General features: G+C 46.7%; 1 protein-coding gene across 3 annotated transcripts in view; it reads left to right on the top strand.

Moving 5' to 3' along the window:
* The window catches only part of LOC142571513 (high affinity cAMP-specific and IBMX-insensitive 3',5'-cyclic phosphodiesterase 8B-like), a 403,386-nt gene extending 389,460 nt beyond the window's left edge, over positions 1–13,926 (top strand). For all 3 annotated transcript variants that reach the window (XM_075679927.1, XM_075679926.1, XM_075679928.1), the window contains 3 exons: positions 1,607–1,771; positions 2,362–2,491; positions 6,729–13,926. In XM_075679927.1, the coding sequence (XP_075536042.1) occupies positions 1,607–1,771; positions 2,362–2,491; positions 6,729–6,826 (393 nt within the window). In that variant the 3' untranslated portion in view covers positions 6,827–13,926. The remainder of the gene's footprint in view (positions 1–1,606; positions 1,772–2,361; positions 2,492–6,728) is intronic.
* The last annotated feature ends 11,238 nt before the right edge of the window (positions 13,927–25,164 follow it).

The following is a 25,164-nucleotide window of genomic DNA, read 5'->3' as shown; positions in this document are numbered from 1 at the left end:
AGAAAAGCGGGGGAGGAGGGTGCAGCGGAACAACGAGGCGGAAATCGGAGGATGAGGGTATGGCGCAAGGCGTGAGAAGAAAAGTGCAGTGCCGCCAATACGGGCTCTGCGGCGGCGACGGCTACGAGATGGCGACGGAGTAACGCGCGTCGTCTGCTCACCGATGACGCCACCGACAAAGTATATGGAAACAAAGCGCTGCATGAGCGGACAGATGTCTGCGGCGGCTGCGGTGAATCGCGCCCACGCGTCACCCGCGCGGTCTCCCGATTAGTGAGGCGGTCGCGCAGCACTGCGCTCCGTTTGCGATGTGCCGCACGATACACCACGACAGCCAATATATCGCAAATGAAAACACCTATACAGCTGCGTTCAAATTTCCCATTAGGGAGGATCGTAATCGTCGGTGAAATTTTTTAGATGAATTTGGCGTCATTTATCGTTATTTCCTCCTTGGTGTCTGAGACCATCAAAGGCGAGCACTGCTGTGAAGTTCTCCAACGTGTGCACAGTGCACACAGGAAGGGACGACCTGGCCTGATTACCACGGGACGTTTTCTTCAAACAGGACGGCGCGTGCTAGCATACAGCGCACTGCACAATGTTAACTTTGCAGGATCTCGGCTGGCAGGTATGCTGTTGCATCCGCCGTGGAGTCTCGACCTTGCTCTAGGTGTCGGTCATTTGTTCGAACCACTGAATAAGTTCCAGGGCGGCCAACACTTCAGCAGTGACGATGATGTCAAACGGCTCGTCCGTTCATGGATGCGACAGACGAAGACATTTTTCTATGCTGCTGGCATTTATGCGTTTATACAATGCTGGGATAAGTGCGACAGTTTCAAGGGATAGTATGGCGGGAAATGAGATCACTTCCACGCGTTTATGTTTTAGGCTGATAAACACGGCGTCCGACTTGACCGCCCTTCGTAATTAGCCCAGCAACAAGCCATAATGAAACAATCCTATCGCCGCTTCTAGATTTATGGTACAATGATACAAACCAGAGAAATGGCGTGTCTTCATGCGACTGCGAGTACGCATGAGCTCTGTTATTCAAACCCAGCTGCTGTATTCAGGTACCCTTTCTTTTACAGCCGTACTAAACGACTCGAACGCCCTTGAATTAAAGTGACAGATTCTGTTCAACGCAACCGCGCCCGTTGATATAAAGAAATTACCACTGTGTATAATTACTGACGGTGTCGAGCATTTTTTAATATTACTTGACCTGACGTTCCTTGTTAAGAAATGTGTAAGGCTACGGTACGCAGTGGTGTACTTTATCAAAACTGGCAGAATAGATGGTTCAATATTTTGCGTACAAGCACGTGCTTCGCGGTGATCGCAAAAACTAAAGTCACGGCGTATGAGACGCTCACGTATTTGGAGGAAATGGCGACTGTCACCTCCGAGATCTATTATGTAGTTCGCGATCTTTGCACTCTGTTCGTTGTGAGATCCTGTAGTTCAAAGCGGATCTGCTCACGAAAATTTTGTCCAAATGCAAGCCGGCATTCAGGCTGAACGAACTGTTTTCTCAGTGTCTGATGTGGCATTATCTTTTTTCCCGACGCTTAAACCGCACCGCGCCACACGTTCGCAGCCCTTACAAGAGCACGGAGGAGAAACTGGCTCACTGCGCTCTGCCGAGAACATCATCCTCATCAAGCGCATGCTCATCAAGTGCTCCGACGTGTCGAACCCGGCTCGGCCCATTAACCTGTGCATCCAGTGGGCACACCGTATCGCTGAAGAGTACTGCGCCCAGGTACGTGCGGCTGTCTCCCAACACAATTCTGCATGGCTGTGGTGAGTCCTGCGATGCTGACAGTGAGGGCAGACCAAATACTGAAGTTCTTGCCGTACTTGAAGTAAATTGCTCTGAAGTCAGAAGGTGTCGCAGAACTTCTAGGCATCGTGTAGGCAGTTTCCATTCTACTCATGAAATCTTTGCGTTATTGAAAAAAGAACTTTGAGGTTCCAAAATGCGCATAATGAGCACTTTTAGGAAAACGCGGGCTCTGTTCGAAGGAAGTTATGCGGTTGTAAATATGCTGTTGTCGATGGCATATCACATCATAATGCTGTTTTTTCGTACGCATTTCTAGTCATGTTCGCAAAACCCGCCTGGATTCTGCTGCTCTTATTCTGGTTTGAGGAATTTATGGCATGTTTATGTCGCCTTAATGACGCACAGCACATTTTAAGCATTTTAACAAATTATCCTCGCCAGTGACGATTCACAAAGCGGTGTTAGAGGCGCCATTAGTACTGCTCATGAATGCATGTGCCAAAGGTCATGCGCTTTGTCATTACGGTAACCTGTTGTTATGTCTTGGGGTAATTGCGCATGCGCAGACGGACGATGAGAAGCGTCTCGGTCTGACCGTGGTGATGCCTGCTTTCGACCGTGCCACCTGCAGCATCCCGAACTCACAGACGGGCTTCATCAACTACTTTGTGCGCGACATGTTCAGGGCCTGGTCAGGCAAGTCACTCTACCCGCCTATGCCCTACTATATTGTGTTCATATTTTTCTACTTTACACGACGGCACATATTTACGCGGATGAAGTGCACCCTTACAAATCACGCACTTCAGTAGCTTTAGCAATGCTGGCGCGCATACGTTTCATCTCGCAACATACCTATTCCCCTAGTAGTACATTTCGATGTGTCGCCTGCTATAACACTTGGGAGCGATAATGTAATGATTGCATGTATTTCAATTATTTCTCCTTTCCACGCTTTGTCCATTGTCCGAGTGGCGCTCTGCCAACGTTATGTCTGGGATTGGCCTGTCATGCGTCGTAGATAGTAAGAAAAGAACAGAATCGAGCGAAAGAAATCCTTACATTATACTAGCCTCAATTTTTGCTGAGTCATTAAAGTATGTATGTTAGTTATCACAAGCCTTTATTTTTTTTTCTCCCCAGATACGCTTCAGCTTCAATCCACTCCGACTGCTTGACGTTGTCTAGCCCTACACATAATTGCGGCATAGGAACCCTTCGAGACTCTTGTATCTTTCCTCGGTAATTTTGAAAAAGAAAAGAAAGGTACATTTATAAAACTAAACCACTTACAAGGTTTCACTCTCGGCGCCTTCTTACCGTAAGACGCCGAGTGCCTGCCAAAGTACTGCCAAGGGGACGAATGTTGCCAGCAGAAGAGTATAAATTTAGTTTATTGCCAACGTTCTGCAGCGGCTGTTTTGGGAGCTTGAAAGTCAAGCTGTGATACTTCGCCATGCGAGCTGGAGTATCGTTTCCTGCATGCGAAAGCAAAGAATAATGCAAGAACTGTGACGAGATTTATATCACTCAGGCGACTTTCGGGTTCAAGAGAGCCTCCACAGTTTTTGGCCGGAACTCCTAAGCGTTGCTCTAGCATCGTTCCAACGTCGCCGGTTTATAAATAATTTGTTTTTGACTTCCGTTTCCACCCTGATGTACTTCTGGCTGAATGTACTCACAGTTCGCTTGTGTAATACGACGCAGTCTTGACGGTTTGCTAAGCTTGCAATGTTGTGAGAAGGCATGAGTCAAGATCCAGTACGGCGGTAATAAAGTGTATGAAGGCACAGGCAAACGTGCTTAGCATCCTAAATAAATTAAAGAGTTCTCGGAAATGTAATATATAGGGGAGGGCTCTGAAGTAATTTCGATCACCGATACAAGTAACAATACAAGATCGTTTTTTACATTTAATCCCCATCGTAACGCTTCTGCGGAGGCAGGAAGTCGTACCCACATCGCGTATAGCTACTAAATCACCTCGTTGAGGGTTCTGTGAAATTTATTAGCGTCAAAGCATCGGCTAGCTGGTTGTTTACATTCAGGCGAAAACAACGCTAAGGACATGAACAAAGTGAAGGCACATAGAAAAACGACTCTTTGCAACGCAGCGCAACGCGTCGTTTCTATGTGCCTTAACTTTTTCCGTGACCGTGAAGCTAGATCGTTATTATTTTTATTTCTTCATGCAACTACTTCTCTTTATATCTTTCATAAAAGGTAGCCTCATCCCGGAGCCAAAAGCGATTTTGTTACACAGTTATGCATGTGAAGTATAAAAATGGTCTCATTAGGTTGTAGCTGAGCCCTTTAGAGGGAAAAAAGAAGGTAAATTCTATTGACTGTTGAAAGCACAATTCAAAGTAGGGTGTGAAAAGTTGATAAATTCAGAACTCCAATTGCAAAACATACATCGTAATTACACCCATTCAAAAGCAGCCAGGTATATTACTTTACAGGTTACCTGAACTTGTTACTTTTTTTGCGCGAGTTTTGGAAAAATGATATTTGCAAAGTAGGAGCTTACTTCAGATCACTGTATAAATACGTCCATTTTGTCTGCCTTGGATATTCTAAGGGATGCAATTCAGTGTTGGAATATCCTCCTTCGTCGAGGAGTAATCAAGTTGTAAACGAGACGCTTCATTTCTGGGAAGTGTTTTTCATTTCAGGTTATTCTTCATAATATGGACGAACTGGATAAAAAAATTTACTCCCAACAGTCAGTACGTTTTAAATGCAACACCTCATTTAAATGTTCGCCATCAATGTGTATGTCGAGCAAAACGATTTCTCCAGAGGAACCCCGCGAGGTAACGCTTCCTGTTAAAGCACGAATATCAACGCCTCCTGAGAGAAATGCATGCACTACGAACACAAATCACGAAGGGAAAAAAATCACGGCTCATATAACGACTGCGACAATGCGACCAAGCTTGCGTCTCAGCCGCCATTGCATATAGACGCTTGTTAACATATTATAGCGGGATTTTCGCTGTAGTACGGTGACGAGGGTGCCGCACTATTGCGCCAAGTGCCTGAACATGGCTGCTGAGCAAAGCATCAAGGTGGCAGTGACAAAAAAGAAAAGAAACTTGCCTGCGATGATGCAACCGGTGTGATATTTCCGTAGCCAATGAGAAATCCAAGATGGCTTTTGCGGAAGGGGACATCGTAGTGCGGGCCTTTTCACCTTTTATTCCCTTTCTCCCTTTTGCCGTGCAATGCCGTCGAGGGACAGTTGTGTCACTGTACTTTTCTGTTATTTTCACCAGTAATCACTATCTCTGCGGCGGAACGTATATTTTTGCGAAGCTAAAAATGCACCGTAGGGACTCCTCCCTCCCGTCACTTTTCCCCGGCCGTAAACGGCGAAGCAACGGAACGCCAACAGGCAGAGCTGGCTGCACCGGAAGGGAGTCGAGCAGCACTGTAAACTGGAGAAGCGCAGCACGGCGACGTGGTGGTTGGCGCCGCCAAAACCTGGCAAGCCGCCAATTAGCAGCTGTGCATGGGGACACACTTTGCCGCAGCACGAAAAGACGTGCGCTGAGACAAGAGCGCTGTTTTTGGCCCTTACGTCTTTTAACGCTGCAACGAAATGTGTTACCATACCAACTCGCCCAGCTGTTTAGCCTGCTACAAAACATTTTTTGTCCATAGGGCTATGGCGTACTGCTGCAGAGCATCAGGTCGCGGGTTCGTTTCCCGGCCGCGGCACCGCCGAATTTTCATGGGGGCGAAATGCAGAAAAGCGCGTGCACTTAGAGTTAGGTACGCTTAGATTGACGTGCGATTGATCGAAAATAATCCCGAGCCCTCCGCGCGATGTTCCTCGTAAACCACTGTGCAGTTTCGACAAGAAGAAAAAAAAACAAAAGGGAGCAGGACGTTGGGAATGACAGAAGTAGGCAAAACTCCTAATTGTGACGTGAAGCAACATTTTGGCCCGTCTAACAGCGAATGTTAGGTTTCCGCGCTGCGGCGGCTGCGGAGTTGGCCGGCGAAGGCTGGCAGCGTGCGACGGCGTATAGTCAGTATCAAATGACAAAGCCACAAACGTAGCCTGCATCAAAACTCCGAATTTGTTTTGAAACGTAATTATCGAGAGTTATAGAATAAGTTACCTTGCGCGTGCTTCACTCGAATAGACAATTACTTTGCCGGTTTATCTCAGCCTATTGTTGTCGTGTTTCGCCGGCTCTTGGCCTCTTGGCTAAGATCAATTTAGTATCTGTTCTTATGAGTACAGTCGTGTGGTAGTGGTAGTTTTTTTTATGATCTTAATGGAGAGAGTAGGTCTCTGTACAAAAGCAAGGATATAACGAAGGAATCGCACCAGACGCATTGAAGCGTTTGCAAAATATCGGGTAGATTTAAGGCAGTGACAAAAATCTTCTCAAGTGTGCGATGATTCCCTGGTATAGCTTCACTGCCTTCGATATATGAGCTGCTTGGCTTGGCAAACATTTGTGAAAGTGTTTTGTTTTGTTTCGTAGCGTTCCGTCAAATTTTCAGTTCATCATTTCTTATGATGCTTCACCGCCGATCTTAGCGATACGTGCGCTTCGGCGACGTATGAACCCCGCCCGAGTCAATGACAGAGTGCGCAGAGAACAGAAAATGAAATGGGTCGTTAGAATATATGGTTACTGGCTCTTTGTTATTCACCTGAGGCGAAGTGCTATGAAAGGGTTATTGAAGAAAATTTCCATGGCTGTGCTGCTTCATTCAAAACTCATGTTGGAGCTTTCTTAAAGACTGCTTCAACAATTTCGTTTTTTAAACAAGGGGAGGTGTGCGAGCGAAAAGTCGGATAGAGGTCGTCGCATATGCTTTTGCTGTAATGTATTTTTACTTTGGCACATAAGCTGTCGAAAGGTTTTCGCACTGACTCTCCTATTACCCGTTTTTTTCTCTGTGCACGCAGACTTCGGCGAGTTCCCGGAGCTCATGGAGTACATCGAGAAGAATTACATTTATTGGAAGGACAAAGAGCCGTCGTCTGGTCAACAAGGGAATCACTAATTTCTCGTCACTAGTTCACCTCAGGAGTGACTTGAATCATCTTCACTGTTGGGGGGAGGGGGGGGGGGCAGTTGATGACGGTTGAAATGGAAGACTGAGTGAGAGACACAGACGTCAGAGAAAGGACGCTGCTGCGCCGCTTCGAGTTTGGTCGAACAGGAGAGCTCGCGCGAGCATGCGGGAATGGCTCTCGTGTATATCTGGAGAAGCATCGTTTGAGCGTCCTGCTAATCTGCAAGCGTCTACGGCCCCATCTTGCGGTCGCGGCTCCGACACCTGTGCACGCGGTGCGTGGCGCGGCAACAGCGAAGTGCACGCTTGTACGGCGGTGGTGTGTGTCAGAGGCGAACCGCAACTCGAGTGACGTCCGTAGCATCGACAGCAGTGACCAGTGACAGTGCGTTGGGACTGACGACGAAAGGTCGTGTCTTGATCGAGTGCGTGGCCTTCGTGGTGGAAACTTTCCTTGCCTGCATCCTTCCATAAACTGTTTGTCGCCGTCACTGCTAGACCTTAAGTTTCATTAGAAAAACAAGGTGGGCAACAAGGGAGATACAGGATAAGGATCAGCAGCAAGTTAGGTATATGAAAGAAAAAGAAAAATATGGGGAAAGAGTTTATCTATGTTCGCCTCAACATCCTCAGCATCAGCCACACTGCTCGTAATAAGTGTTTATCGCAGTCAACAAAGCAGCTAGTCTGCAAAGTGTTTCACCTAAACATGTTATTGCACATTATTTGTCGTGTCCCGTTCCGAAGTGCAACTCCGTTTTCGTCCGCTTTTTTTTTTTCTTGTTTATTTCTGCAAGCAATGATGCTTGTACGCGGCAAAACCCCGGCAGCTGAGCCGTTGCGATGAGCCCCGCGCATGGTCGTTAAAACATGCGGCATATGCGAAGGCAAGCTCCGTGCTGAAGCTTGTCATTTCTGCTACTGGGCAGCTCTTAAGCATTCTGTCTGTGTCTCGCGCGCGCCAGCCTCTTCAGAGGCGTACATTCTGGTCAACACTGGTGTTTACTAAGAGTGCGCCGAAACAAACGTATCGGCGTTCTTCACTTGGCGTCTTCAATTCCGACATCTGCTGGCGCAATATCTTGCGGTCACATCTGGGCTCGTACACTCGAATGTTCGCGTTCGTCATTACATCCTGTGGCCCCACTTAGGTGTTTGTGTTGCTCCTTCTGTCTGTACACTCGACATGGACGGAGCGTGAAAACTGGTTGGAGCAGCACCGGCCCTCGAATTTGTTATTCACGCATGTTGCTGTAAGTTTGGCTGGTCGTATTGCACTGAAACTGATATTAGCAAACGTAACTAGTCGACAAGACCTGCTAAAGACAGCACCAGCAAGGCGCACGAATGATATCGCGTTCGCCCAGTATGGGCGAGGGAAACTTGCTGGTAGGCTCACGAACGTTGGTGTTGAGTACACGCTTCCTGGTTTCTGTCCTTTGTTGCAAGGTTAAAGTACGCCGAGGATGCCTTACGTGGAGTGGTGAGCTCGACTGCGCAGACCTCGCAGAAGAAAAGCGTATACGTGTTGTCCGGAAGATCACAGCGAGGGCCAGCTGCCGCAGGGTGTCACTGTGTGCACGCCGCTCCTTTTATGCACTGTTACGCGCACACTTTTATCGCGTTGGTGGCGACTCTGAAGCTGCGCGATCTGGCAGGCTGACGCTAATGGTAAAATGGGCAAATTAAGACCTTGTGACGCGGAACGCACGGCAAATCGTCGAGGAATGCGAAACGATGTATATGATGATCGCTCGTACACGAGGTCGCGCATTGCGCACCACCTAGTGCTCGCTATCCAATGTAGCATCAGCTTTTAAAAGAAATCGGTGAAAGATGTCAGCATCACTTACTGCTACCATTATCACATGCAAATGAGGATAAATACACAACTTAGAAGCTCAGGATTGTGGACTCTTAATGGCTAACGACAACGATTACGTCCCTGAGGGCGCGTCGCCGAAGCGGTTTAAGCTTTACAAGGCTGTTATATAAAAGCTTCTAGAGTGGCAGTCGCATTCGAGAACAGACGAAGGATGGTAATAGCATGTGAAAACTAATGCTGAGCCAGCGAGAGTCGGGAATATAAACTCGTTTGGATGCAACCACTCGGCTGTGCCGGCTTCTTAGTGGGAGAGAAAACTTGTATCGGTATTCACGTGTCGCTAGCGAAAACATTGCACAAAGACGGGTGCCGACAAATATATCTGGTTTGCCGCAAGAGGACGCTTCCTGGTGGTCGCTCGACGCTACCACTCTGATGCCTGTATGGTAAGCCAGCGTCTACAGCTCGACATTCGGACGTAATCTCCAGAAATTTTTCTAGAGCCCGTGTGAAGCTTATGGGACATGGTGGTTGGCGAATAAGAGCACTCGCAGTTGACTTGAGAGTATACACCCGCGAGTGCCTCTGTCAATTGACTGAACTGCCACTCTTCCTCCCCCCCCCCCCCAACGTATTTGTCTTGTCCGTGGGCAGAAATAACCTCTTTCGAGAGCCGATACCGGAGGTAATGCAATCTTAGGCTAAAGTTGAAGTAAAAAAGCGCGCATATCATTTCGAATCACACATGCAGTGCATATGGCATAGGTCGTTTCGATAAAGAAAAGTATGAAACACGTCTCGTGTCAACATGGTGGATGATAAGGCGGTAGTGAACAATGGGAAGCACAGAATGATTGATGCTTGTAACAGGGGGCCTGGCGTCAATGCCCAGACAAAATAAAAACTAAAGTGCAGGTTTGGGAGAGTACAGTTTGTAACGCAAGATATATATATATATATATATATATATATTAAGGGGGTCCGCCTAGTAAGGCATTGCATTTTTGATGTGACAGTGCTATGGGAAGGCTACGCACATTGCGGACGCCTGAAGAGCTACGTGCATAAGAGGAGCGGCGAAGAGAGCAAAGACGACAATGAACGTCGTGTCCAGGACGCTCGACGCAAGCGCGGCAGGATGATGGTGAATGTCGTGAAGGCGAAAATGCGGACACGCGACGATGGTGAAATGCAATAAATCGTTTCAAGGGTGCAAATTCTAAATTTAAGAAAGAATTTCTCAACTCGGAATTTGGATTTAGTCGCCCCGTGTGCGGTCGACTGTGGTTCCAGGTTAAATGCATTTCGCTTGGCTATGAATAATTACGTAAAGTGTATGTGAATGTCGCCATTTGAACAATTTCAAGCCACGTCGCAATGGTCGTTCTAGGTGTTGTTTACAGCTTCGCTGTCCAATCACCTTCACAGCGCGAATTGGAGCCCAGGTTGTTTTCTTCTCTTACTTGTCTTTGAGCCCACGTTAATGGCGTCGCGCGATGGCAAGCGAACAGGCCTATGATAAGCGAAGTGTAAGCCCATGATCTGGTGTCTGCACATGTCCCCTGTACATCTGATAGCGTTCAAACGACCGCCTCATTTCGGACAGCACCACTGTCCTCATTCCGTGTCATCCTTCACGAGGTCATATTGGTCAAATCACGAAGACCCTCCTCTTATAATGAGGCTGGTGAAAAAAAAAAAGCGACCCATATGAAAATTGGTGTAAGTTACGGTCTCCTTCAAACTACGCTCAATTCCCATTCGTCCAGCGCAGGAATGGTAAATTACGATTCATCAAGCGCAGGAATAATGTAAACTGCTGGCATCACATTTAGCTTTCCTTATTCTTTTATTTCTTGGCACGCATTCTGATTTCAACTGCATTATTGTACCGCTTTCGGCAGTAACGCAGCAGCAGCATGCCACTAAAACCTTTTTTCATACTAACGGTATTAGAGGGGGAGAGCTAGCGCTGCAGTTTTTCAATCATCGGGGAAATTATCGGTAGTGCATGCATTTTTTATAAGTTGGCACAGCTTTTTTTTTTTCGAAAGCGCACTGCAGCTGCTTCCGTTGTCGCTTTCAGTTCAGTCGTGTGCAAGCCGGTATTTCGCATCCATCCGGTTGTGGCTGAATGACATGTTGCAGCGTTGCGCTTACTGCTAATAAGTCGGCACGAGAGTTCCAGCGAGCGCAACCTTTCTCTGAAGAGTTCTCTGGTGACGCTGGTGAAACGAGCACCGTAGATGCTTTGAATTAATTTAACTCTGATGCTCGTGCTGGTCGAACAGTGGTACTGGTATACGGTCAAGGCGCTTTCACGTATGTACCAGGTGCTCGATGTAATTGGATCAACGCGGTGGCAAAAAGTGTGGCGTGACTATAAAAATGACCGTCTACGCTTATTGTCGTTGTTCTCGGACCTCGAATGAAGTCGGCTGAATTGGAAGCATGCCTGCGTTTTAAAGGAGTAGTGAAATTTTAATAGTATTTTACCTCGTTTCTTTCCTTATTTTCGGGGTATAGCTGTGCGCCTCGCAATCTGACTTATTGAAGACTTTATTCAAGTGTTAATATTCACATTTGGGAAGGAAGGACAAAAGGCTACAGGGCCTGACGGAGCTCCCATTCTGGGCGACAGTCGCACACAAGCTGTTGCAGCCGAACATAAATGTTACTCGAGTACATTTAAAGTAAACATACGCAATCCAGAACAGGTAAAACTGCAGGAAATTATACGCATGAGACAAAATACATAAACTAAAGAGCACCATATGCATAGCCATCACTACATTAACAACAAACACTAAGCATTACAATTAGTTTTTATAAAGAAAGGTTCCATCAAGTCTACATTCCATGAACGTGCAAGAAATAATTAATGACTTTATTTTAATACGACCAGTTCACACGCCCGCCGAACGCAGCGGGCAGCACGTCTCATCACGGCAGTCGGAGATGGTGTAAACTCGTTGCCACCAACTATTAGCGCGCGCACCACTGAGGCCACTGCAGTAGATGCAGGCCATGCCACTACTTTGGGCAGCCTGTGACCGCCACTGGCAGCTCGGCGCCTAGAGCCGGGAACGCCCAAGGCAAAGCGCCTCGCCCGACAGAATAAGAAGGTGATGGGGAAGCTTTCGTCGGTGACAGGGCGACACGATCATCATGCGGCCTGCTTCTGCAGGTCTCAGTGGCGGGGGTGTCATTGGTTTGTGACGCCACGTAGCCCCACCACCTCCTCCATGCTGTCGCGTGCTTCATGGCCAGGCGTGCTTCGAGCTGCCCGCTTTAAGCGATTCTGCAATTAGTTCATTTTTGCTCGCGTTATGCTACAATTTCCATTCGTACAGCACGAGAATTTATGTTATGAATTATCTAGCGTGGGAATGTCGGATATCGCAAATAGCTTCAGCAACTATGGAGCCGACAGTTACCTAACAAACAAAGAAGCAATGTGAGGCTTCCTTAACGTTTGACACCATGCCGACATCATACGTATAACTGCCCTAACATCACGGTCACCCGCCTCCTCCTCACGCTTCTGGGTTGCCACCAATAGCATCGCTGCGAGAGTCACAAGTGCTGTTAGCAAAGCCGAGGTTACATTCAGAGCACATATCAAAACCAAGTATAGAAAAAAAAAAGAAGCGCCTGCTAAGGTACTAGTCGTCTTGACCTCACTTTTCTGTCCGTGCCAAAGAACTGCACCCGTAGTCAACGCGACGCGACCTAGAATTATTTGTTTTACCAGCGTTCTTTGCTCAAGGAAGAAAAGTCCCCGCCCATCCGTAGTCCCCGTCGCCGATTGCGTTTCATGTACGGAAATGGAAAGCGGGTTGTGGAAAGATAATGTCTCGCGATTTCGCAAGATGCGTGCATTGACCAGCTACGATGGAGTCGCCACTTTCTAACCACTGTTGCCCTTTAGTGAATGAAACGGAAAGGAAAAGGTATCCGCTGTTGCCGTCAAAAGAAACTTTATGATCGCCGCTCATCTTCCCTTCAAGGTTCTCAATGATTCGTGGAGCCACTGAGTGCTGCAGCTAGTATGAATTTTCGATGCTGTCGAATGAACTGTGAAAGCCCTCCGGCGAACGAACACGAATGGATGCATTCTGCACAGCTAGAGAAGCGAACTGCTTATTGGGTAATATTATGCATGTTGAGTGTGACACCGGCTGCTCTAAAATAAGACAGCGCTTGAAGTCGCCTATATAAGTTGCTTAGAGCTGGGGGTTAAAATTATGCTTGCTAAACTTGCTTGCGCTAATTAACTTCAACTAAAGCGGCAAGTGGCAGCCGCTTTCAGCGTGCCATTCACTTCAGCGTTAACCGTGGAACGTAGGTCAGGCCGTTAAAAACTCCACGAGACATTCTTCCACGCCCTTCACAGGGGAAGTAATGTGGCCTTGCCTTTCTTTGTATTCGAAAGCTTCCTAAGTAAGGCAGTCATGTGATTCCCGTGCTCGACAGGACCGCTATCCCTGCTGATCTCATCTACTGTCTTAGCTTGCGCTAGGACAGTAGATGAGATCATTATTTTCAGAGCGGTCTCGATAGTCTGCCATCTTGAACTCTTTTGCGAACACACATCTGTGTGTGTGAACGGCATAGTAAGAATCGTCGTTTCGTCTTGCAGCTAAATATTCGGCAAGCTGACATTGCTGGACAACCGTACTGCACGCTCAAATTTTTTCTCAGACACTGCACTTATTGCGGTATTTGCGTCTGCGCGGAAACAAAACTGTACATCCATATGTTCTGCTCTTTCTTTTCCTCTTTACATTCACAGAAAATTCTATCATAGCGAACCCGGGCGCCTTAGGTGCGCAGAAGAGCCACTGCGCACTGTGCTTACGGCCACGTTTACTTCTGGAGTGTTGCACACATTTTTACGGCAGTGCTGAACGTAACGACTTCACGTGAACATGCGGTGAAAATCGTCGTAGTTATGGTACTCCGGGCAGAAAGCACATTACTTCTCAACACGGTCGATGCCGCCATTCGGGCCCCGATTTCTTGTGCATATGACATATGCGAGACCTGCAGCGGCAGCGCTCAGTAGCAGCACGAAATTGAGAGCTCCGAGGTCGTTGGTGCGTCTTTGTGTTCACGCATGCTGGGCGTCGTGCACGATATGTGCGCGTCACAAACAGCGAAGTGCGTGTGAGTTTGACTGTGTGCGTGCTTAGGTATTGTAAGTGCCAACCAACCACTCGTCATTTCCCAATAAAATTGTTGCCAAAGCGGAACCTCTGTCTTTCCTGTTCCCGTTCCGTTGGTTGTTCTTGTTATGTTTTATTTAGTACGTCCTGCTTTTGACAGGGCATATATTCAAGCACCTTGTAAAATGCCCTTAATTCGACCGCAGTAGCGCGAGTATGCGGCTTTTAAGTAGGTTAATGATTAAACTGAATAAATAATATCTGCTATAGTTTGTTGTCTCGGCTTCATAATCATGTTCGTTTTTGCTATCTATTACTACAATTATTAAGATGATGAATCATCAAGTCGGAAATTTAAAGGCTTGTGCGCAGTATTGCAGTGCTCAGTTCCCATATTGCAATTAAGATACACCTTAAGAACAGAAAATTTCTCGTTGGCTAACCATTTAACCAGTTCCTAGTTTATTATGTTTAATGGAAAGAGTGAAGTTCTAGTGGCTAGTGAAAGCAGAACTTCGATCGAGGCCGTCAAGTATTTTGTAAAGGTCGATGAAAATCACCATGTTTAAATTTTGGGACATTGCGACATTGTACTGCTCCCCGATTATGCAAAGGGGAAAAGCGCTGTCACCTTTTAGTTACGGTGAAGAATGGAACACTACCAGTAGCGTGAGCTAATAATTGAACTCGTTATTGGCTGAATTTATGCCCAGAAAAGCAAGCAACACACAGAGCTATGCAATGACATAGTATGATGGCAGCAGTTGGGCCCTCAGTACTCACGCAGCGCTCACCGGTGCCACAATAGTACTAGCAAATACTCAGTACTCACAAGCGCCGGTCGTCATGCGGTCCGATTATCGTGGTTGAGTAGCTGAGCACTGTACGCGTGATATCACCATCTGTATATACGCGTCATACAGCGTCTGAATTTAGTAATAATTGACCTATTTTAATTAGCACTAAGTTCCCACGAACGGCGGGAATCAATTTAGGCGTAACTTTCGTTGGTGTTGGCGCTGGACGCTATTTTTGTTTAAAACGATGTGAAAAAAGAGCACACGACAAAGTGTGCCTACTACAAGCTAGTGCACGCTCCAAAGTTGTTCAAATTTTAAGTTTACTCCACTAACACGTAAGCATTTATTTCTCGACATTCTAATTGCAACATGTTGTGGGCAACTAGCGCTGAAACATCACGTACAAACAGCAGCGCAGTAACGCACAACCTAGCGAGCGGTGGAAACAGTTTTCAGTAGCACGTGTTGCGATCTCGTGTCGGCAATTTCACCGCCCATCTTGAGGTACTACATGTGTCTAGATTCTGGCTTGACTGGGAACCGACGTGCTACAAGGTATGTGCTTGTGGTGTAGCCAGATGTTGGCTGCACGTTCAGAGCTAGCAAGCGTTCGTACATGCGCGCTTCTGTTATCATCCAAAATGTCGTGCCGTTTTTGTGGGACCCCCATCGGATGGTTTCAGCATATTTCAACTGCACTCTCAAATTGCCACAGCACCGCCTCGTCAGCGCTGGTTTCCCATGGGGCTGGCCAAACCTGCATTAGATCAACGTAGGTATGCTGCGCAGTCAGCAATTTTTCTATGCTGCCTTCACACTCGGTACGATGCGCTGCATTGTGGTACAAACGTAAAGCGAGTGCGCGTGTCGTCCTTTTTTTTTTTTTTTTTTTGCAACGCGTTCGTTCGTCCCCGACAAATCTTCAGGGCCTAATTTTTATATTACGAACTCAGTAGGTTGCTCGCGTCCTACAGACGTAACAATTTTTATAAACAATTAATACGTCGCGCAGCGTATTCTTTTTCTTTTTTCCTATGCGTGAGTAAACGATAGCAAATGTAGCGTAGGGTATTAAGGTACTTATAGACGAACAAGCGCCAGAAAGGTGAGAAAACGAACTCGGTAGCACATTCCGCCGCCCTATTTCAAAGGACATGGTCACTAATAATCGTCACCACAATGACAACGCAATAATAGCCTGGCACCACTATTCAACGCGCGCGCAATTTTAAGTGAATGTTGAAGTGTGAGGTAGAGCAAGCAGTATTCACCACTGCTGATACTCTTGCAAAACCAGCATCTTGATTTGACTTTGTACCCGTCAGACAAAGAAACCGTAGATCATGTAACAGCATATAATGTTCCGTTCAAGAGAACATGCCTACTTTCATTAGCCGCGCTCCGCTCTTCGGTAGAAACGGTGTGGTACATTTCGGCGGTCGCCCCCATCTGACAACAAACTGCTCTTTCGCATTCTCATGGAAATTGCTGGAAAAGTATGAAAGAATGTTGCCAACCTTTAAAAAAGTTGCAGTGTCATGTGTGACAAGCAAGCCACGTGCGTCTTGTGTGAAGATGACGACGCTTGTCGGCAAAAAGAAGGAACATACAAAGGCAAAAGTGAAAATAATACAAAAAAGAAGCCATCTCAGGAGAACGCACTTGAAGTGCTGGAGGAGAGGGCAGAAAAAGGCGGTCAATAGAGATGAGTTGGCATTGCTGACGTGAGCAGTATACTGGCGCAGACGCATCGCAAGCTGTGCTGTGGCGACATGATCGGGATTCATCGGGGACCCAGACCGGAGAGGGGACGTCTGAGAGTTGGCCGGCAACAGTTCCAGCTCCTGAGTCCCAGCTACGTTGCCGTGGCAGTGCGCCACGACCTCTGTCCAGCCACACGTGAAGCCGTCACCTGCTACCGTCCAGTGCCACGGAAACAATCACCGGGCCACGTCAGCTACCCGGTGCAGTACCGGCTACGACCACGTCCTGTGACACGTGGGTCCCGGGTGCACCGCCGTCACTGCGGAAACCGGCCCCGTCAAGCGACAGCGATGGAGTGCGACATCTGCGGCGCGTTGGAGTTAAACGGCGGTCCCTTGCGACACGACGACCAGCCACCGCCACGTCGTGGCGGTCACGCTGTTTGGCTGAGACGCTATAGCTTGGGTGTTTTTTTTTTTTGCATTATTTAGCAGGTGTCTACAGAGTAATTTGTTGTATTTCTTTGTCACTTATCTGGCTTGCTCATTTTCGTGTTATAAATGTTCTGTCATGTACGTGTTGCCTCCGGTCTGTTTCTAGAGCGCCTAAATTCGTGACACGCAGCTTTGCCCGAAAGTCGAACCACCGATTGCGATAGCATATTAGCAAACAGCTATACGGAGTAAGGGTAGCAGTTTTATCGGTCGTATAAACTTCTAAGCATTCGCTTACTAATTAAATTAACAGGCATGGTGTCACGCGCCTGCGAATAAACGTCAAGACATCTCACTTGATGACCACGCATACTCGCTGTAAGAACACTGGAGTGAAAAAGCGCGGCGGCAGCAGCGAGCCAATTGACCTTCGTGCCGCCTCTCGCTTCAACGCGAACTAAGTGGCAAGAACACAGAGCACACGAAGCTATCGGCACTCGGCGCACTCTGTCCCCATTGCAAATTGTTTTCAAGATGGGGCCCGCGCAGCCGCCGGAGTAGAACCGCCCCCCCCCCCATCCCTCCCCTCCCCATAGTGCCTTGCACACGACGGAAGACGGCGCGCTTCCTCCCCACTTTCCTCCCTTGTGCGCGCATGATTAAGCCACCATCGTCAGCTCACACACTTTCAATCGCACATACAGCACACGACCGGGCGGCGATGATGGTATCGCCCTTGGACTTTATACAGAGCGTCACGGCGATGCCAACGGCGACTTTGGATATTTTGTGGGACATCACGGCGACATCTAAAACGCGCTCGGAGCGTCCATATAATTGCTATCGCAATGAAAACGTTCACTCCCAGTGAGGGCAATAGGCAAAGGTGTCACAGAGCCAACCAATAAACATTACTTTCACGGTTGTGTGGACATCAACAGATGTAAGGTTGTTAAACCGAGGTCGGGCGAAAACATAGTAGATCTACGTATATAGGGATGATGTCGAGGAAACCAGCTAAGGACTATTCTTATTTATTTTGATTGGCATTAGGCAACGTAAACGTAGTTAGCATTAATGAGGAATAATTAATCTGAAGTACCCCGAATTAACATTGATTAGGCTTCAATGACTTAACCGCAATTAGTTTTGGCTAGGCTAATTATTTTACCGTACATTAATAATATCATCACCATTAATTAGCCTCAATTATTCGTCATTACGCTTAAGTAGCTTTATTATAATGATTCTACATTAGGCTTCCTTATCGTTAATTACTTTTAAGGAGCTTTATTTAGGCTTGATTATTCTCATCGTAATTAATATTTTTAGTGCCTCATTAACCTTAAGCACTCTTAATACGTCTTCAATAATCTGTACATCTAGTCATAATCATAAATTTAAGTAATCATACATAAAGTACAAGGCCTTGCATATTTCGCTGCGCCCGTTCGAAAAAAGGGTTTTGCGCTCACCGCTGCACTGTTCTTGCTCAAATTTCGCTGAAAGATCGCATTTTGAAGTCGACATCATTTAGTATAACACCACAGGTAATTATGTGGTTTTTAAGAAGAAAAAACGCTGAGTGTCCTTCCACTCTGTGAAGAAGGATGACAAACGAAGCTGTGTATGTGTGTCTCTTAATAGCGAACTGTACCTCCGCCGCGATTCGGCCCGGCATTGCACTATCTTCTGTATCGGCCCGCGTATGGGGAGTGATACAATCTCGATCGGGCGAGGTAGAAAAAAAGTAGAAAAAAAGTGTATTCACTTCATTGGTACATGGTTGCGACTCTACCCGAGTCTCGAGGGGTTCTGATCAATACGGGGGCCAGGACGGCCTTAAATAACCCTTTGCGGTCCTGTAGTCGTCGATGTCTTCTTAGAAAACTTGGGTAGCCTGTAGAAGTATCAGTGCCTTCGTCAGGTGCTGTAGTCGACGAACTCCTGCCCATCGGGATTTCTTCCCTTCGTCCTTCCCTTTGTTTCAGCTCAGGGCGTAAAGGGGTGACGCTTTTTCGTGGAAGCTGGCAATTATCTCGTCATAGGAACGCATGTCTTAACGTTTCTCCCACTTGACAGGTCGATGTCCGGGCTTATCCTAACAGCCTTTTCTGGGACGAGGCAAATCATCTTGTCATGGGAACGTACGCCTGAATGTTTCTCATACTTGACAGGTCGATCATAACAGCCCGTCCACCACCACATGTAGTCTCGAAGGAGTTGCAGTATCGAAGCACCTCGAAGAAACCGGTAGACTACATGCCTCTGCTTCGTGTCGCCGATCATTCCAAAGCATGCCAGTTGGCACCTTCTGGAAATAAACCACGCCAAGCCGAAGGCACAACAAATAGAGAGCACTCAACTAACCCCGAGAACTGCCACGTTCACATGTTCTTCACGTGAAACAACAGAATTCTACCTGCAGCCCTCGTTCGAGATCCTGAAAATTAACAATGGAGAAAACTACACTCCGGTGCGTTTTTCAACCAATCTAATGCTGAACGTATTTTTTTTCCCGAGAAAGCCGCGGTTATCGAGATACTGAGAACGCTTTGACAATGATCAAACGGATAAAATCCGCGTACTGAGTTGCTCGTTCGGTCAATGCTACCTTCCAGTACCAGCGCATCTAATGCAAAAGGTGCTGGGCTCTGCTGACCTCTTCAATTCTAAATTAAACTGATTCATTAAGTGGCATTTAAAACGTAAAAAAAGCACTGTCTATGCGCCAAAACAAACAAGAAATGTTTGCTTTTCCAAACGCGCTTCAGCAAATCAAATTTCTGCAATGGTGACCGATAAACACATCCACGCTGCTCTGTAGGCATTGAATTACCCGAAATGGTTTGTTTCTACAAACCAAGTGTTCGTCAAACACTTGCATTTGCTTCCTGTTGTCGACAAATTCGACTTCGTCCTGCCATCTACTAGCCGCCTGGTTAGCTCAGATGGTAGAGCGGCTGCCCCTGAAAGGCGGTGGTGTCGGGTTCGAGTCTCGAACCAGGGCAAATTTTACTTCAACTCCGAGGCTTTTCTTTCGAGGAACCCGTATGGGTTTCCTTTGTAGCAATGGCTACGAACGGGTGGATGTCTGGTTTTCCCTTTACTAAAGATCCAATAATAATAATAATAATAATAATAATAAGCTCCTTTATTATTTCTATAAAACCTAATACATTCATCAGGCCTGCCATAGCCACATTGCGCTTGACTGGCAGAGCGTGACAGGCAGCATACAAACTGTTACAATATCAAGAAAACAAAAAGAAAGAAATACAGGGAAGCGATAAATGTGTATACATACACTGATACACACATTATACGCATTTATAATACATGTGCGTATATGCACACATACAGGTTTGAGAAGCGCACCTGACGCGTACAATTATCACCATGCCACACGATTAGTTTCCATGGCCCAGTAAAAAGAAATACATGATTATAAACAACAGAATGAGTTTTGAAAAACGGGAACGCTCCATGAAACCTTTGCGAAAACAAACTTGCTCGTCACAGTTTGGACCAAAGCCTCTCTTTAAGTATAACACAGGAGAAGGTAAGTGAGGTGTATTTCTTTATGTATTGTAGCCGCTCAAATCCGCAAGTTTTCATGCTTCCTTGAGCTTGTATATTGATGTGGACTGCAGCACGTTACAAGGTAAATAATTAAACAACGCAGGAACATAGTATTCGCTCATTCTTTTGCGGTATTTTGTTGCACAACGCGGTATTTGATAACACCATTTTGGTCTAAGGCTACAGGGAGTTACATAAGGTACTTTATAACGATTGCCCCAAAAATGTCTCAGGGCTATTGTATGTAGTAAAACCGCAGAAAAATGTGGCATTGATAATACCTTTAAAATGTCGGTGTTGCCTTTAAGACACAAGTCATAACCTATAACTTTTAAAAGGGAGAGCATTAGTGAGTTAATTCTTTTTTGCCAACGAAGAGCACAATGTCCATAGGCAGTAATTCCGTATCGGACAACACTGTAGCACAACGCATGCGCGGTGGTTTTCCTGACTGATATCGACATGAGGTGACGGATTTTATAATGTAGGCAAAGCACTGAGCGAATCCTCTGACAGACATAAAAAACATGCGAATTCCACGATAGATCGCTGTGAAAACGCAAACCGACATATTTTACGGATGATGTGTAGTCGATAGGATCGTAATATTATGTAATATGTAATATTATGTAATATTATGTAATATTACTTCCCTAGTCAAGTGTGCTCTCTTTAAAGAACTTCGAAAGCAGACAAGTTGCGTTTTTAATACGTTAATGTCGATTAAATTTGTGGCGAACCAGTCCATTGCCTTCGTGGGTGCTTCTTGTAAATGAGAAGCTGCATCAGAATATTGAATTGCACGAGAAACTAACACTGTATCGTCTGCGTGCATACTGAAATATCTTAATGGGGACTGCATTAGGCAGATCATTAACGTAAATGTTAAATAAAAGAGGGCTTAATACTGAACCTTGTGGAACACCGGCTTTGATTGGCAAAAGGCTGCTGTGAAAGTTTTGAACTGATACGTACTGAAACCGGTCCCAGAGAAAACTATCGAGAAGTGACAGAAACAAACCACGGAATCCCATCATCGAAAGCTTTGTTTACAAGTCATGGCAGACACTGTCAAATGCCTTGCTTACATCAAGAAACAATGCGCACGCTACCTGGTTACTTTCGAAACAGAAATTTAGGAAATCGTAAAATTCATCCAAAAGTGCCTGAGTGCCTTTGCCTTTTATAAAGCCGTATTGTTGGGGTTGATAACATGTTGTTAGTATCAAGGAAGCTTTTCATAGTGAGCAGCATATGCTTCTCTAAAATTTGTGTTATGCAAGGTAAAACTGATATAGGGCGGTAGTTTTCAACTTTGTCTCGAGATCCTTTCTTAAAGAGTGGTATAACGATTGCCGTTTTCAGTCTGACTGGATTACGCCACATGACAAGATATGATTAATTATTGCTATCAAAATTTCCCTGATGTAGCTGTAGTTTCTTCTATGCTCGATGACGGAGATGCCATCGGCACCTACGGACTTGTTGAGTTTAAGACTAAAAAGAATTGTTTTTATGTCACAATGACTCAGCAATGGTAGGTAAGCTGATTGTAGGTTACTTGTTTTTAGTGTACATGTATCCGTATCTGGTCTGGGAAAACCCGATATTCTAGAAAAGAAATCATTAAAATCATTTGCTATACTCGGGCCATCAGATGAAAAGTGGGAAAGAAAGTAGTTATCGTTACATAATTTTTTACCAAAACCTCCGAGGTCATTTATTAGGGACCAGGTGTTACGGCTAAAAAAATTAAATTATGGGCTTTTACATGCCAAAATCACTTTCTGATTATGAGGCACGCGGTAGTGGAGGACTCCGGGAATTTCGACCACCTGGGATTCTTTAACGTGCACTTAAATCTAAGTACACGGGTGTTTTCACATTTCGCCCCCATCGAAATTTTTGGTGAAATGTTCACCTTCGAGGTGCCTCGCCTCCCCGTCTTGTGGCCATGGACGCGGAGCATGCCAGAGGCCCGCCTGGCCAGAAGTCATGACGGCCGTCAACCGCAAGGAAGCGAGTTGGCTCCCCCAGTGACACCGAAGACACCGAGTTGTACTCTATGTCGGAAGGCGACTCATCTGACGACAGCTTCATACCCGCCCAGAGTAAGAGGGCGAAGAGAAAGATCGTCAACACAGCGCCGTCAACTCCTGCAAGTACAACGACTATGAAGTCAAGGCCTGCGCGCTGACCACACGACACCATTTTTATGCCGGAAGAACCCTCAAGCAACCTACGATTGCTGAACAGGCAAGCCCTATTCATTTTTCTGGACTGTGCGGAGCCGGATCAAATTAAAGACATCAGAATAAATCCACGCAAGAATATAATCGCCATAGACGTGTACAACGCGAGTGCACTTGGAAAACTTGAAGAAATCACGGAGCTAGGCGGAATCAAAATGCGCCCCTCTATCCCGATCGACGATACATCCATAGCCGGTGTAATTTACGACACTGACATTGTCATTCCCAATGATGACCTACCTAGCCTCATCAAGCCGGCAAACGAGGGCACGATCATTACGCATGTGCGCCGCCGTGGGAATACGCGCTTCGTAAAAGTAATTTTCAAGGGGGATTGTATACCATCCCACGTTAAAGTCGGACATTTCCGACATCCGGTTCGACCGTTCATTCAGAAGCCGCTTCAATGCCATCAGGGTTTCAGGCCATGATCCGTCAAGAGCGTGTGTCCCAACTCGCTACTGTGTCCCCGTTGCGCTGAACCTCATGCAGAAGAGACCTGTGGTGCCACAGTTCTGAAGTGCGCCAACTGTAGCGGCCCTCACGTAGCCTCGTCGAAAGACTGTCCCCGTATCAAGAGGGAGCGCGCGGTTCTGAAGCAAATGGCCAGAGGCAATTCGGCCCACAGGGAGGCAACCGAAGTAGTCCGGCGTCGGCGTCGACGTCGGCACCATCGTACGTCTTCAAAGAAGGCGCATGCGCGAAGTGATAGTACCCACTCCACTGCGGCACCACTTTGTCGCGCCACGAAAGGGCCCACCACTACCACGAAGGAAGCAGATAAGGCTCTTTCCTTAGAGGAATGGTGTATGCTACCGAGCCGCTCCCTTGCTAAGGAACCTCAGAAGGTCGCGGCCACACCGGAGCCTTCTCCGTCCATGGATGATTTACCTAAAACAGATCGTCAAGTCATCTCAGTGCTACGTTCCCTCATGGAAGCCATCCGAGCGATATTAGTGGACATGGGGACAACGTCTGCTCGAAGTGCACTCAAAGTGCCGGACGCCTTAAGCTCAGTGCTTGAATCTCTCAATTAGAAAGATGGCTACCCATACCCCATCCTTCCGAAAAGAAGTCAAGACAGCGTCCGTCATCCATTGGAACGCCAGAGGGCTAAAATAACGCCTTTCAGATTTTCGTGAGTTCGTGTACACCAATGTGTTTCCACTCATCGTCATTTCTGAGCCTAGCTTGTCGAAACCAATCAGACTGTCAGGGTACGAAGTTATCATGTCTTCAACAAATGGTGCATGCAGCAAAATCATCGTTGTTGTTCGTCGTGAACTTACCTATGTTTTGCAACCAATTGCACCCCACGACGATAATCAGTATATGCATCACAGTTGAAAAGAACAAACTCTTGTTTACTCTCATAGGCGTGTATATATCGCCTTCAAGCAGTTTTGATACTAAAAGATTAGCGGATATCTTAAGTGTTTGTCCCGCCCCATTGGTCATCATAGGAGATTTCAATGCACGTCATCCAGCATGGGGAAGTACAAGGACAAATGCAAGAGGACGAAGATTAGCAAGCATCGCCTACAACTATGGCCTTACTCTCCTGAGCGATGGTAGCCCCACCTTTCTTCGACGCGTGACATACGGCAGCTGCCTCGACCTTGCTTTCCTCTCCAACTCTCTCGCCAGATATGTGAAGTGGTTTCCAGATATTGAGTCACATGGGAGTGGTCACATTCCCACCTATCTAAACATCAACGGTCTGTCGTCTAGATCTGATCCACGGAATACCATTCGGACGATTCAATGGGCCAAATTCAAATCTGATATGGAAGATGCCTGCCGCGAGGGCCTACCCTCTGGGTTAGAGCAAACAATTAAAAGTACGATGCAAAACGCCACTCGCATGATGACGATCCCTTCCACGCGAAACGACTTCGACATGGAATTAGAGCGACTTCGAGCACTTCGTCGCCGGGCGGTACATCGATATCGGCGCACAAAATCAATCCATGACCTTAGGGCAGCCAGGAGGATGCAAAAGAATATTCAGCGTCGTATGAATAGATTAGCGTCGGAACGTTGGACAACGTTTTGCCAGACACTAGACCCCCGCAAGCCACTGTCTCACATTTGGAAAACGGTGCAAGGTCTGCGTTGTCTTCCGGAACAGCGTTTTTGCATTCGAGGCGCTCGCGCTTTTCCAAGGGCGGCAAGACATCGATGTCGCAGAAGGCTTTTGTGCGCGGATCGCAGACCAAGCAACTCGTCCAGATCCTCCAGTCCGAGGTGACGTCCCCCATTCCCGTGATTGCCGCATGGACCTTCCTTTTACAATGGAGGAGCTCGCGGCGGCATTAGCCCTCTGCAGGCGCTCTTCATCTCCAGGTCCAGATGGTATATCATACCGAGCCTTGTGCTATCTCGGAGAATCCGCACGGAGAGTATTGTTGAGTCTTGACAACTCCTCATGGCAGGACGGAAATGTTCCTGACGAATGGAAAGTAAGCCGCCTGGTGCCACTCTGGTGCCACACACACACACACACACACACACACACATATATATATGTATATATATATATATGTATATATATATATATA

Source organism: Dermacentor variabilis, chromosome 2 (assembly GCF_050947875.1).
Source record: "Dermacentor variabilis isolate Ectoservices chromosome 2, ASM5094787v1, whole genome shotgun sequence".
Taxonomy (NCBI): Eukaryota; Metazoa; Arthropoda; class Arachnida; order Ixodida; family Ixodidae; genus Dermacentor; species Dermacentor variabilis.
This window is presented reverse-complemented; position numbering and strand designations above follow the sequence as displayed.